Source organism: Nelumbo lutea, chromosome 3, assembly GCF_056320005.1.
Source record: "Nelumbo lutea isolate HS-2025 chromosome 3, American lotus-T2T, whole genome shotgun sequence".
Lineage (NCBI taxonomy): Eukaryota > Viridiplantae > Streptophyta > Magnoliopsida > Proteales > Nelumbonaceae > Nelumbo > Nelumbo lutea.
Genome location: NC_142686.1, coordinates 7339353 through 7354820, shown reverse-complemented (window position 1 = coordinate 7354820; position 15468 = coordinate 7339353). Strand labels below are relative to the sequence as shown.

The following is a 15468-nucleotide window of genomic DNA, read 5'->3' as shown; positions in this document are numbered from 1 at the left end:
AAAAAATAGTAATGTGTTCAGAAGATGCAATGCAACACTGGCTCCGGCCGATGATGGATTGAGATTGTTATCTTTTGAGCTTATATCAGCCAAAAAGCATGTTTTAAGCACACTGTAGAGTTTTTGACCAAAGCAACACTGGAAGGTTGTTCTTCAGAGATAAAGGAATCTATAAATCCTGCTTTTGAGGGGTAACAAGGAAAAAGAAGAGAATGGTATGAGATAATGAGAGCGTTAAGACAGAAAGATAGAATAGTCTTGATTGATTCCATTTTAATACTTTTTTTTTTTTTTTGCATTAGAACTTTATTAGAAAGTTCAAATTTTCTAGCTTTCTACAGACGCACCCAAAAAATGGAGCAAAGTTTAAACTAATAACAGTGCAATATAAACAATGCCGAACCATGTGTCTCAACCGCCATTGATATTGTTTCCTTCGCCACCCCATAGTCTTTCCCACTGAACACTTCACTGTACGTACATTTAGTTTTGTCCAAGTTCATATTAGGAAGCACTTTAGCCAGATCTGATATCTTGGCAGATATTGTCATTCTGCGAGGGCTTAAGTTGAAAAATGAAACATACACCTCTCCTACACAAAGCAAGAAATAAGTCTTGAGGATGGGAAAAACAGAAGAGTAGGAATGAAATTATTGTGCTGATAAGTGTGATATTGTGGTTGAGTCTGAGAACTGCCACTTCATGGCAATAACAAAAAAGGGTCAAAATCATATCAGTCTTCGCAAGACCCTGGATCACAATGACCAGAATAGGATAATGGACAAACTTTGTCCAAATTATAGGCATCAAACTTGTTTTTTGCTGTTTCTTCATAACAAGAAAAGTGATGCCGACGCCAAGGATCAACATAAAATACAAATTATACAAAAGTTGAAGGACGGCTTTTTGCGCACCCACCCTCCCCACTACCAAAACGCGCACGCACATGCGCGCACACACAGTTCGGGGTTGGATGCTGGGGAGGGGGGGATGTGTACAAGTAATAGGTATACTGACCTTGTCTTCCAGTTGCAACCCAAGAGCGAATTCCGCCAGAATTGGCATTACCTGATTGAATAATCATTTTATTATTTCAAAATATTAAATTTCAAATAAAATGGATTGGTGAAACAGGACCATTCATGTAGCTGACCCCATATAGTTGGGATAAGGCATGGATGATGATGCTAATGATAATGATTAAATTTCAAATATTACACATTTAAACAGAGTAGATTAAAAAAACATGGAGTATAATATCACCTTCAACAATCTTTGCTACTGCACAAAGACCAAAATAGCTGTTCACCAGTGTTCCATTAAGGTTTAACTCCCACATCTGTCAGGTATAAATATGTTAGTTTCATTGAATGAATATAATTAATACAACTTTAACTTGTGAAATCAAGATGAAAGTGATTAACAACATGACGTTGAAATTGAAGAAATAGGCTCATAAACACTGGTAGAATACACCTTATGGCTGACATTTTTAACTGAAGATCTTGAAAATTCAAGTCTCATAATAGAGCCAAATTAGTTTTTATTTATCAAATTCATATTTACTTCTTCCTGCTTAGATAAAACTTCAATTACTAATTTTCTTAGTAAGAATGAATTGATGCATTTTTATTTCTACCATACATAGAAAAAGCAATTCAATTATGGAGTTTACAATGAAACTGAGCTTTTCCAATAAAAACCTAAGAGACAGCTCTTAGCACTATCTCTTAGGTTTTTTGACTTTTCCTTAAAAATCCTTACCTGTCTTAAAATATTTCAAATACTTCAGACTGATAGATTTACTACATCTTTTACCTTTCAAGCAAATAACTGGGAATTTGTATAGCTATTTTATTAATATAACTACATTGGAAGTTAAATTATTGATGACTCAATATGAACTAGAATGGAAACTGAGTATTTCACTGGGATAAAACAGACCATGCAACTGCCAAAAAAAAAAAAAAAACACTGACCATGCAACTCATCTGTCAGTATATTATTGATTGCACTGCTTTTCTGGTTGTAATAGTCCCAATAAACACTTGCTGAACTTACAGAAAAATATTCCCAAGGAATATGAAATTTAGATCTTAGGTATCTTGGGTAGAAGAGATAGGGGCAGACCACATGGAGCATGGGTTAAAGTAGTGAGAAATGACCTTTTTTTTTATGAGAAATGACTTGAGGGTCCAAAATCACTGATAGAGTTGAATGGTGGGACAGGAATCATGTAGCCAGCCCCTTATGGTTAGAACGAGACTTAGTTGAGTTGAAGTATCTTGGGTAGAATTGGAAAAGTACCTGTTTAGCATCCCAGCTGCAAGGAGACAACAAACAAGTCCTTAATTTTTGTGAAGTAAGTTTTTGACTTGGAAAAGCATCCAAGCAAAGCTCTGTGGTGCCACTTGGTAGTAAATGGAATTTACCTTCATGATTCCGTTTGCAAATTATCTCTTCATCTCTACATAATCAGCAATATAATGATAAAATAATAAATATGAAAAATAATGGATTTTAAATGGATAGACCAAGACAAAGCAGAAGACTTTCATACGGTGTCAGGAGAGGTTTTCTCTTGTTTAGGCAAAGCGATGGCTTGTATTTGCTTTGGAAAAGCGATGGCTTGTATTTGCTTCGGAAGTTAACTTTCCAGCAAATTCTTTCAAGATCTTGGTCAAGAGCTTCAATGACCCAACCTTTTGCTCTGTTTTCATTGCAGCTTGTGAGACTGAAAACAAGTTTATGTGGTGTGTGTGCATCCTTCAGACTCCTGGACTGCAAGGTAAGAACTTGTTTGCTACTTCTAAGATCTTCTGTACCAGTGATGTAAGGAAACTGAAAAGAAAACAAAGAAATATGCCAATTGTGAACCTTTTATTATGTTTATTTGGGAAGGACTAATTGCAAAACAGGGAGCATACCTCCGTGTTGTTTGTACTAAACCAATTTATTTCCAATAGGGTAGGATTTGTGATGAGATCATGCGTTTCCTTGTCCAGTTTCCTCATATCACCTCCAAACATGAGAGGGGACTTGGCCATAGACCACAGAGTCATCTATTGAAATAGAATGCAAATTGTTAAAAACCATAGTAAAATAGCTAACAAGGTATGTCAAATTGAATATAGAAAGTATCTACCTGAGTTCTTTGCTCATCGGGAGTTAGATTGCATTTCCTGTGTGGACCGCGATTTGAACCTAGTAAAGAAAATCCCAAAATTAATTGGAAACGCTCTGCTCCAGGTATGACATATTAGACAGTAAAAATAAATAAAAAATAACTGGTGCACAGTTCTCTTTGATAGAAAGTAGGTAGGTCATCTTCACTTTGTTCCATTGGCCCAAGACCACACACTTGGTAAAAACTAAAAAGTACATTTCTTTGCCAGTAGATGATACGAGGCTTCAGGTTCAACCCAGTGTATTCACACCTTGAAAGAAGAGATTGTGAGTTCAACCTATCTTATATGCCTCAAAAAACAGAGAACATTTGATTGTTTGACTCCATGCTAACATAAGAGGGACGAATTCCACATCTTATATCTGCCAAACTAATCACCTGGGTCAGTAAGCCATCCCAGTGGTAGCATGTCTAGATCTGGCCATGATTTTCCCTTCAAACCCCTTACTCCTATCATATTAGCGTTGGCAAAGTCCCTGACATAAAAGTAAACATAAGATGTTATGCATCACATATGCATGCACACATGGAGAGAGAGAGAGAGAGAGAGAGCTTACCTTGATATGTCAAAGTGAGCTGCCACATCCCCCCATGAATCCCAATCATCCCCTGTTATTCTGTACATGTTAACAAGACCACTTATATCCCTGGCCAGGGCAGGTGTAACACTGGTTCCAGGAGAGAGAGAATACAAGATAGGGCGGTCAAGCTTCTCCAAGACCTGAACAAGAAATTTCACGTTATGACTTTTTTTTTTTTTTGACTCCCTCCAAAAAGGTTATAACCTAACAAGAAAAAGAAGGATACGGTGGGACAAAGAGATAGTTATTATATACCTCTGACACAAGACTTATTTCATCTACATCCAGGTCATCACCAAAGATGCAATCATGCTTTACTGTAATAAGTCAAAAAGCTATTGGTTTTAGTGTCTATTAAGAATTGAAACTTACTTGACAAAACACATGATTATTTTAGTCAAAATGTTATATTACTGTTAAACTACATGTATTTCTAATCAGAGTAGTCCAGTAATGGATGTTGCAATGAAAAAAGATTTGATAGTGGATGTAGCTGTTACCATAAATCACCAGTATATTCACCAATAAGTATAAAAGGGAAAAGATCGTTGTCCCTTAAGGTTTTCAGTCTTTACAAGAAATAAATAACAAGAGTATGTCTGCTATGTTCATTTGTATGGCATTATCTTGTTACACTCTACATCTATGAGATTGAGAACACAAACAAACCAGGGGGATTTAAGTTTGCTAATAATTATACCAAAATCAACACCCCATTCAGCATACTGATGATACAATGACCTCAAGAAAGCTTTTCCAGCTCCGGACTTGGTATCCACACTCATGAAACCATGTGACATCCATGCACAAGCCCTTTCTCTCAGTCCTATATCCTTCGCTTTCCACTGTCGTCCAGACTCATCATATGCAGCTCCCTATCAGAAAAGCTTGTGGTTAAGCATCATTATTTTGAATTCATATATTCCTATTGCATCTTATCTTCCAAAGAATATTTACTTTCAGTTCTTCGTAAACTATCATTGTTAGATCTTAATAAATATGGCAAAGTCTGATACAGAAATTAATAAAAAAAAAGACAAAGGATTAAAATTCAAGGAGGGAAGAGAAACACCTTGGCAATGTCCAAGATAGGGGAGTTTGCATTGACTGCTTGTGTGCTTATTCCTCTCATAACATGAATCCCAAACATCAAACCCATGTCATGTACTTTCTTCGCTACCTCAGTGAACCCTTTACCGCCCCTGGTAGAAGGCCATCTTAGGGGATCAGGGATGACCCGTCCCCATTCATCTATCACATCATACCCAAGTGAATCTGTGTGAGCGCCTTTCACCTTTCTCCTATACCAGAGGTAGTCCACCACGACATACTATGAAAAAGGGGGGAAAACAGAAATGAGAAAGTTAGTACAAAAAAAAAAATGGCGTAAATCTAACAGAAAGGGATTCTGAGACCAGAAATGCAGAGGCATTATAATACTAATGGGGTGTCCATGAACCAGGTAAAATGATATCATTTCATTTCTTGCTGCAAGGCAGCTGAAGGCATAAGATCAACATGTGAAATAGTGTCATTACTTGAATGTTGACAAAACTCAAACTAGGCTCATTTAGGATGATGTACTTCTGAATTCAAAAGCCATATAAAACAAGCATAAGATCAATATATGTTTTTGCTGATGGGGCCCTAAATGACCCCGAAACTTAGACATCTCCATGATCTGAAATTTCTGACCTTATATCCATGATGGAGTAGCCTCTTAGAGATAATTTCCGCATGTTGTAGAAACTCCTCTTCTGAGATGGTCCACGAAAAGGAGTCATATGAATTCCAACCTCTAGGAGGGACGTGTGCATGCTCGTTCTGTCTCGTAGACAAAGCTTCAGATAATCCCCTGAAATGGGTTAATTTTTAATTCCTCGTTAACTTCAAGAAATTAATTGGCAAGTAGCTGCTAAACTTCCGGGAACCCAAGCGAAAAAGAAATGCAAGAATAAATACACAAGCAAACACCGAAGAAATCTGGTTTCTAGCCATCTGTAATTCAACATTCCATAAACCTGGTTAAGTGGGCTAGTTTCACTTACAGGCCATATCGACTTCCTTACTAAATTTTACTTTATTTCATTTTGGTGGAAGATTGGCAAATTTTTGTTCCTCGTAATTTCTTGAGCAAGTGCAACGATCGTTGCAAATAATTTCTACAAGCAGGCGCTTTAATCCTCATGAAAAATTAAAGTTCATTAAAATCAATGGAGTTCTGTATTACAGTTTTACTTCCCTGAAATGGGTCTTTCTTATTCTTCCAGTTTCATGCAGCCGATATGTTGAGCTTATAAATTATGCCAGAAAATAATTATCTGAAACTCAGCGGTAAGAGAGAGAGAGCTCTAAAAAAACTATGAATTATCCCGAAGAATTCCAATTACAGCATTAAAACAGAAATAAATACATAGAGAAGAGATGACAACAGAAGCACCTGTTGAAAACAAAACCAAAGAAGAGGAGCACAAGGGAGCTCAAAGGGAAGACTTTCATTGCCTCTGGTTTCATACCGAGTAGACAGAGTCAGGCGTTTAGTCTTTGGTTTACTTGCACGGCGTAAGTATAAAACTAATCTGACGACGTAAGAGAGATAGACGGCGTTAATCTGACGACGATCCTCTCCGCATTATCGTCAATCGCCATCACTATTGTCAGTTTTGACGTGTTCGTGATGTTTTCAGTAGGGATGAAATCAGGCTGCTTAGGCGGGATTCCTTTTTTCTTTTTGTTATCTTCTGAAATCTTAAGGGCCACACAACGGGGTACCGGGGTAAGGGATACAGGCAGGATTCGATCCCAAATCTCCGCCTCTACGACCAGTGGGAAACCCTCTTCATCTTTTCTTCACGTTTCCTCTGCGAGATCTCTCGGAGTGAGCCTCGGAGATGTACGTTTGTTGAGATTATCCTTAAACCTTAATGGGTCCCCTGAATTGTCAGAGATTTTATGTTGAAATATAGAAGTGTGGTCTATGCCACCATAAGTAATTTGTTTTGGCCTTTTGGGATAGACCTACTTCGTTTTGGCGTCTTTGTTCATTTATTTATTTTTTTCCGTGTCTTCTCCCCAAATTTGCAAGGAAAAATTGTTTGACTCGTTATCTCTAATGGGCTTTTGTGGGTTCTCTTTGAGAGATCTAGGAAGGTTCTTCAGCTCTTCTGAGTTCTTACTTCTTAGAGTTAGATAGTTTGAGCAGGAGATTATATCGAGGTGACGTGTGGGTGTACGAGCCATTAGGTATGGTGATGGTGTGGGGAGGCTTAGGGTTTTCGTTGGAGTTGATCTCAAGAGCAGCTGTGAATGCACCCCTGATTGTCAGGAAGGTTAGCACATTCTGTTTTAGATTTCTCTCTCGTTTTTGGTCTTCTTTTGGGTAATGGATCTGGATTTATTTTCATGTTAAGATGTCTTTATCTGTCTCAAGAGCTGGGTTCAACGTCACGAAAAGACTTTTGCTCTTTAACCTGTTCGAAGCATCGAACGATGTAGCTTTCCACTTTTATACATGCAAGTGTATGTAGATTTGTTGATGGAACTCTTTTTCTTCTTCTGCAACAAACGCATGGAGTCCTAGTCCTGTGTTGATTTCACACGAAATGCAGAAACTTGGTCCCAAAATCAGCCCCTTAAATTGAGGCATTCCTTGTTTTTTGGTGGATAGACGATGGAAATTACTATTTTTCGCACTATTTGTGAACAAAACATTATAACTTCTGATCCGTGTTAATGATAAAGACTTCTTATTTCAGTGTCGAAAAAAGTTGTGGAACCCCCTACTCCAACCCCAATCCAATTTCAGTTGGGTTATTTCCGGTTTCCTCGACTTAAGATCAGCGGAGCAAGGTTAATTCGGCTTGAGTCCAGATCATATGTAAGTTGTATGTGTACAAAACACTAGTGTATTTGATGGTGTGCGATCTAGATGCTCTTAACTGTAAGGCAGTTTGGATGTCCGTCGTCAAGTAGGTCGCTCGAACCTCAAAAAAAATGAGGAATTAGAGAACCTAGAGTGGCTAACCCAGCGAGGTCATTCTGATGCTTAAGTCAATGAATCAGAGATTTTAAGATAGCTAAATGTGAGAGAGTTGGAGTGTTGCGAGAATTAAATTGCGCATCTACCTGGGTCTCAGGGGCTAACGCCCTTATATAGTTGGGATACCGTGGGTCTTGCGAAATGCTCTCGGAATCCTCGACCCACGATGTAGGGGTCCGTTCCATTTTGAAATGAGGATAATGCGCTAGTTAATAAGGCTTACTGTTTCCCTCCGATTCGAGCGGGATGAGGATAAGGCCTACGGTTACAGGGCGTGATCCCGAAAGGTTCAGAGACAACTGGCAAGTTTTTAGAGAGGTATGTTGCTAGGTCAGTGGCAGAGGTAGACCGCCAGGTCGCCAAGTTGGTGGCAGAGGTTGGTCACCAACTGGGACCCCATTTTGGCTAATGTAAGTTGTCGCCTAAGTGATGCTGGGATGTAGTCTAACTATTCTAATATGCCATGTGTCATGATGCCAATAGAGAACCAAATCTGCCTTCATCAATTGCCCCCCCCCCTCCTGAGCTGAGATCAGCTTAGCGAAGGGAGTAGATTTGTGCTTCGTCGTAAGTCCTTTGGCCTGTTACCAACATATTTTGAGGTCGGCTTAGGGGTCCTTGATGCTGAAAGCGGTTTGGCTTCCCCCTGCGATATGTATGTCGATGTTGGAATTTAAATAGCGGGTCAGTGTCATGGCTGCACTGTGTCAGTCCTCTAAGGTGTTGGTCGTCTACTCTTATGATAAGCCACAAAGAGCTCAACCTGCGGGGGCAACTTTACTAACTGCAGGTTTCCAGCTCACATGGGAACCTTAAAAGGCTTAACCCGCAAGGGCGACTGCAGTCTGTTGGCTGCCGACCCCTATGGGAGCCACGAAGGGCTCGACCTGTAGGGGCGACCTCGCGAACAGGACTGACAAGGCTCGTCGGGGCTAATTATGTGTGTTACCATCGATGTCAAGATTAGGTAAATAGAAAGTGAGGTGTGCAATGACCTTTCGATCGTTTTCCACAGACGGCGCCAATTGATGGTGCGCGACCTGGATGCTCCTAGCTGTAGGGCAGCTTGGACGTCTATCGCCAAGTAGGTCACTCGAACTACAAAGAAAATGATGAATCAGAGAACCCAAGGTGGCTAACCCGGTGAAGTCGCTCTGATGCTTAAGTCAACGAATCAGAGATTTTAAGGTAGCTAAATGTGAGAGAGATAGAGAGCTACGAGAACTAAATTGCACATCTACCTAGGTCTCAAGGGCTGACGACCTTATATAGTTGGGTTGTCGTGGGTCTCGCAAAATGCTCCCGGAATCCTCGGCTCACGACATAGCATCCCGTTCCGCTTTGGAAGGAGGACAGCGTGTCAGTTAATAAGGCTTACTGTTTCCCTCCTATTCGAGCGGGATGAGGATAAGGGCTATGGTTACGCGGCGTGATCCCGAAAGGTTCGGAGACAACTGGCAAGCTTCTAGAGAGGTAGGTCGCCAGGTTGGCGATAGAAGTAGGTCACCAAGTTGGCGATAGAGGCTGGTTGCCAAGTCAGCAACAAAAGTAGGTTGTCAGGTCGGTGGCAAAGGCAAGTCGCCAACTGGGACCCCATTTTGGCTAAGGCAAGTTGTCGCCTAGGTGATGCTAGGATGTAGTCCAGCTATTCTGATATGCCACGTGTCATGATGTTAGTGGAGGGCCAAATCTGCCATCATTAGTATTGATTCATGATTGGTTATATAGCACACTTTTTTTTTGAAAGACAAATAAATATATTAAACTAAGATAATATCTATAAAGTTCTTAACTTTGGGAATCCCAGTAGAGTAATCATGTAATACAAAATAAGATTGTAGGTGAGTTTTGCCTTCTGGGATACCTTGTGAGTCAAGATATTAAAGGTTCTATTTACAAACTGAAATTTAATATTAGAGTTCATATTGGAAATTAAATTCTTGGTTCTCAACAAAAGCCAATGGCAGAACCAGGGAACATCAATAGTCTTTTTTAAGGCTTGTACCATCTGTTGTGCATCTGAACATATGCAAATATCCTTCTGATGCCAACTTTGCAGTTCTATTAAAACCTGCATAATTGCAATCAATTCAGCTTGGTCAATAGAAGTAGGTTGTGAAGCTCTACCTCCAATAAACTTTACACTAGTTAAATTTCTAGATAGTATGATAATATCAAAACTAAATAGGGAGTCAGAGATTTTCCATGCATCAATGAATATAATTAGCTCAGTAGCATTGGAAATGGATAACTGTATTTTATGATTTTCAAGGAAAATATTAGTTGAAGTAGATTCATGCAAGAACTCCATGGAATGCTGAAAAGTTTGATTGACAATATTAGTAATTTTCTGTGGTAAAAGTTGCTTGTTCTTGAAGCATTTTTCATTCGTAGCATACCATATGTAGTAGCAAGCAATAGCTATCCAGCCTAAGATTTTGAGAAATAGTTGATTATTAGAGAGTTGGTTATATAAATTGTTAAGGCATGGGATCCAAGATTCTTGAAAAATGTTATGCAATCGTAAGTTCCAAGGATTTCCAAACAAAATGACTTGAGAGAATTGACAATGGACAAAAAGATGATTGAGAGATTCTTCTTCCTCATTGCATAGAACACAAAGTTTGTCTGAAGAGTCCACACAAAATAGAAGTCTTTACAAGAATAAAGCCATTTATTATTCTCCAGAAAAAATAGTTGGTAACGAGGAGGAATAGAAGTTGTCAAATCTTAGATAAACAGAACTTGAGATCAGAAGGAATGCTTGGAAGGTGAATTCCTTATTTCTTTTTGTATTCCTCCTTAACTGTGAATGGTGACTTGTCCATATCCAATTTATTTCATTATTGGAGGAAAAAATTGAAGTTTTCAAGATACTCACAACTTCCTCATTTGAAAATAGAGAGTGGATTAGGTTAGTATTTCATTGTCCTAAAGAAATGAGAGAAGAAATATTCATATTCCTAAGCCAAGGAGCTAAAGGAAAGGATATTCGTTGAAAGTGATGATTCAGTTGGATCCAGGGAACTTGATGAACAATAAAGGCAGAATTCACATTAACAAGATAAACAATTTTAGAAGATAATTCAATAATTTTTGGACAAATAGTTTTCCAATAGATGGACCTGGAAGAGGTTGTTGAATAGGGAATAATGTTGTGATTTTTGAGATAGTTTGATTTCTAGATTTGGGTCCATAACTTATATTGTTCATTTAAATATTTCCAGACTACCTTTTTAAGTAGGGCATGATTGACTAAATTTAAATTCTTGAAACCTAATCCTCCATAAAATTTTGGTAACAAGAGGGTGTTTCAAGAACACCAACGGTAAGGGTGTTTTCGAGAAGATGAAACACCCCACAAGAAATCTTTAATAATTTTATCCATTTGATTTATGGTTTTCTGGTGAAATTTAATAAGACTCATGGAATGGATAGGGATAGTTTGAAGTATAGATTGGATTAAGACTTTTTTCCCTGCTTGACTAATTGTTGAGGTTCTCCAATTGTTTAATTTGCCCTTCAAATTTTCAAGAACATAGTTGGCCTACAAGTTTTCAATAACATAGTTTAGCTTTTATATGTATAAAAATAGGGATATTTATGTTAGTTAAAAGATTTTTTAATAGAAAAATCTATGATGCATAAAAGATATGGTATGGAAGAGTTTTGACCAGTCAAAGCCCACCCATGAATTTTGATAAATAATACCTTATTTGCTATCATGTTTATGATTCTAGTTTATTGGTCAGTTGTTTTTCAGATATCATATCTTTTCCATATCATAGTCGAACCCTTTTTTGATAGAGGGATGTAGGAGAATTCAAATTTGCTCCTTACACCAATTTTACAACACTTTGCAATCATGTATTAAGAATATCACCCCGTGAATAATAACTTACAAGTAGGGGTGATCATGGGTACAGCTTAGGCCCGAGCCCAGCCTGGCCCAGGGTTCCGGGCCTGTAACATAAGCCCTAGCTCAGGTCTACTCGGGCCCAACCCGGGCTTGATTTTGGGCCAATGTCTTTCATATATAAAATATTACATATCTATAATATTTTATATTAAATGATATAACATGCATATAAACTTTTATTTTATATATTATATAATATAAAATATTACATATAATATAAATTATACATGTCATGTTATAATATTTATATATAAAATATATAATATAATGTAAAATAGCATACATATGTATAAATTATACACAAAATGTATAAATTTAAATATATGCAAGCTGGGCCAGGCCCAGGCTGGACTTAAAGTATTAATCCCAAACCTGGCCCTAAAATTTGCAGGCTTGATGTGGGCCCGGGCCCAGGTCAAGCCTGAATGCAAAACCCAGGCCCAAGCCCGGAATTTTTGAGTCGGGCCGGGCTGAAAGGATCACCCCTACTTACAAGTAGGGAGATGTTTCAGATATGTAACTCCAAATTCTGTGAGGTTGGTGCATGTGAAGCTCACTGGCCATACCATAAAAAACTTGTAGTCCCACGGATATGATCCCAGTGCCTCCTAAATAGATGAATGACATGCATCCATATGGTGTGTGGGTGTGTATTTTGAATTTTGATTTTTTTCTCTAATTATTAATTATGTTATTAATATTTTTAGCATTTTTAATGTTTCATATCTAAATTGTTGGTTTTTATTATTTTAATACTACACTGATATTTGACCAAAATTAATTCACCCAATATACTTTTAGCCTTGGACAAACATCAAGGTCCAACCATTTAAGTAAGTTTAAGCGTTAATGAGTTATTCAACATTTTTAGTGCACAAAAAAAAAATTGCGGGCCTATTTCAGGAAAAAAAATCCCGGGCCTTGTAAACTTGAGAATCTCAAAATTTTCATTCAAGACAATTCCAAGATAACCTGATATTCTAGCATGACGACGCTCAGCAAATGGTCTCCGGGAGGTTATGGGTCGGTGGCCGAATAAGGGTGCTCCCAAAGCAAGGTAGTTAGAGTTCAATCAAACCCCAGCCCCCCACAAGGTCCCGCACATCCCTTCATGTATTGAGAATATCTCTTGATGATAGTATCAGAAATGATGATGTCATCATTGGGAGATGTTTCCATTACACAGCGGTAATGTGCTATGGGATGTTGTGGGGGGGCTGATTTGATATCGGTAGGTAGTTGCTTAGGCCATGTTTGGTAGGGGTGCAAATGGATCAGATCATGATCCAATCCAAGATCTGATCTTATTTGGTCGAGTTCAGATTATTCCTATTCAGATCTTTTGGATTGGATTGGATTCGGATCCCCCCCATCCAATCCGATATATATTATATATTTATTTATATAAATATATAATACATATATATGTTATTTATTTATAAATATATTATTTATATTGTATTTTTATAAATTTGTTATATTATTTATTTTGTATAAAAAACATGTACATATATGATGAAAATAATTAAAAATACTTGTATTTTTATTTTTTATTCAAATTGGTATATTTTATTTTCTTTTAATAATTTATTAATTTTTAAAGAAAACAAGTCAAATCGGATTAGATCTGAAGATGATAGGATTCGAATTCATATCGAGGCCTATCAGATCTGATCGGATCATATCCACTATGAATAGTATCCGATCCAATCCATTTGCATCCCTAATGTTTGGTTCACTGCTCTAGGCCTCATTCTTTTAATTCTTTCTCATTCTGGGCAAGAATGAATAACACTATAGTGCTTAGTTACAAAATTCTTGCCAAGGGCCACAAGAAAATCAGTGCATGGTACAAAAATTGAGGTAGCTTGCAATATGAAAAACAACCATGCCCTGTCTTGCTCATTTTCATTCTTTGAGTAAACCTTGCCTATAAAACTAGGAAAAACTTTGGTTCTTGGGGGCCAACAACCTCTGTTGTTGAGAACATTTTTTGGAATGCCACATTACTAATTTACTATAGAGTGGGGTAAAATGATAATTGCTCCCTATTTTTTTTAACCATAAACATAAACATAGGCGGGAATTGATGAACATATCCAGCCTAAAAGTACTTTTACGAATCCACTTTTATGAAAGTACTTTTACAAGAAAGCACTTCTATAAAAATACTTTTATGAAAGCATTTTTGTAAAAGTATTTTTTACGAAAGTACTTTTACAAAGCACTTTTACGAAAGTACTTTTATAAAAGCACTTTTATGAAAATGCTTTTGTCAAAGTATTTTTATGAAAGCATTTTACAAAAGTACTTTCATAAAAGCACTTTTACAAAAGTACTTTTCCATAAGACATTTGTCAATTTGAAAAGAATTTGTTTGTAGGTAAAAAGCGTTTGATTCATAGCAATATTTTCTCATTCTAACTATTTTTACCTACTCTTGTCTATTTTAGAATTTCACCTTGGATAAGAATGATAATTGAACCAAACATGGCAAATCTATAAGGCTATGTTTAGGGGTGGCAATTTTCCCCATCCACAACGAGTACTTGGGCTCCCCAACTTGACGAGATCGGGTATGGGGAGTACTTTGGCGGGACTGGGGTCAGGGATGGGGCTATCCCTAAATCCTCAATCGGGTTCGTAGACAAGGATGAGGAATGCAATCCCCACCCCGCCCTACCCTGACCCCAACTAATCCTCAATCGGGTTCAAAGACAAGGATGGGGAATGCAATCCTCACCCGCCCCACCCCGACCCCAATTAATATTTTAATTGGGGTCGGGGCGGGGTGGGGATTGCATTCCCCATCCTTGTCTCCGAACCCGATTGAGGATTTAGGGATAGCCCCATCCATATATATATATATATATATATAATTTATATAATACTTATATTATTATATTATTATATTATATATTATTCATTTATTTGTAAAAGAAAAACTATTCATTCTAAAAAACTCTCGAGAGTTGAGACTATCTCTTGAGTCTTGACTACCACTCAACAGACAGAGGTGAGAGGACGAGAAAGAATCTCAAAGAACCCTAGTTCTTCTTCTTCCTTCGTCTAACGCTGTCGTCTCCCGTCAAACATCAAACGTCTATCGTCACCGACTACAACTCATCAGAGGATAGAGAAAGACTCAAAGAAGAAAGAACTGAAATCTAAACCCTAGTTCTTCAATCTTCCTTTGTCTATCATCGCCAGCCGCAACTCGCTACGGTCCTCTCTCTCACACACACACAGTTTCAGACTCTTAAAAGATTCCTCTTAAGAGAAGAGTTAAGAAGAAACCAACAGGCCCTTAATGAAAGTGAATTAAATGAGAAGAAATGTGGTAATTTAAATTACATTTTGTGCCCTCACAATTAAGAGGTACCAAATTCAAAAATAGGGATATGCTAGTCAAAAATATGATACATTGAATGTTAATGAGAATTAGCAGGACTCAAAGAATGTTAACGAGAGTTAATGCGTTAAATATAAGACTTAATGAGAGAGATTTGAACAAGGAGAAAAGTGGTTGTTCAAGTCACATTTCTGTCCTTACAATTAAAGAGAGACCAAATTTAAAAATTGGGGTATTTTAGTCAAATAAAAGTTCAACTCTCATTCACACTTCTAATGGTAGTATAGATACTAGCCACATGACACATTGCAAGTGCAATCTGTCATAAAGAGAGATTTAATTGGACAAGTTAACAGGTGTGACTTGAACAAACTGTCATAAAGAGATTTA

General features: G+C 37.6%; 1 protein-coding gene across 3 annotated transcripts; it reads right to left on the bottom strand.

The window, feature by feature from the left end:
* Nucleotides 1-234: 234 nt before the first annotated feature.
* LOC148862670 (uncharacterized) lies at nt 235-6788 on the bottom strand. 3 transcript variants are annotated; one of them, XR_016108997.1, is made up of 15 exons: nt 6209-6786; nt 5464-5623; nt 4841-5098; nt 4469-4643; nt 4024-4085; nt 3745-3908; nt 3566-3663; nt 3146-3204; nt 2928-3062; nt 2561-2841; nt 2433-2467; nt 2308-2323; nt 1264-1339; nt 1018-1068; nt 235-592 (listed from the first exon to the last, which is right to left on the bottom strand). XR_016108997.1 is itself a non-coding variant. In XM_088974538.1 (14 exons), the coding sequence occupies exons 1-14, from the start codon at nt 6280-6282 to the stop codon at nt 372-374; spliced, it is 1974 nt and encodes a 657-aa protein (XP_088830664.1). In that variant the 5' UTR covers nt 6283-6788; the 3' UTR covers nt 235-371. The 3 variants fall into 3 exon arrangements, 2 of the variants coding, with proteins under 2 accessions (XP_088830664.1, XP_088830665.1); XM_088974538.1 differs by having other exon boundaries at nt 2308-2467; nt 6209-6788; XM_088974539.1 differs by having other exon boundaries at nt 2308-2467; nt 6285-6643.
* Nucleotides 6789-15468: the final 8680 nt, after the last annotated feature.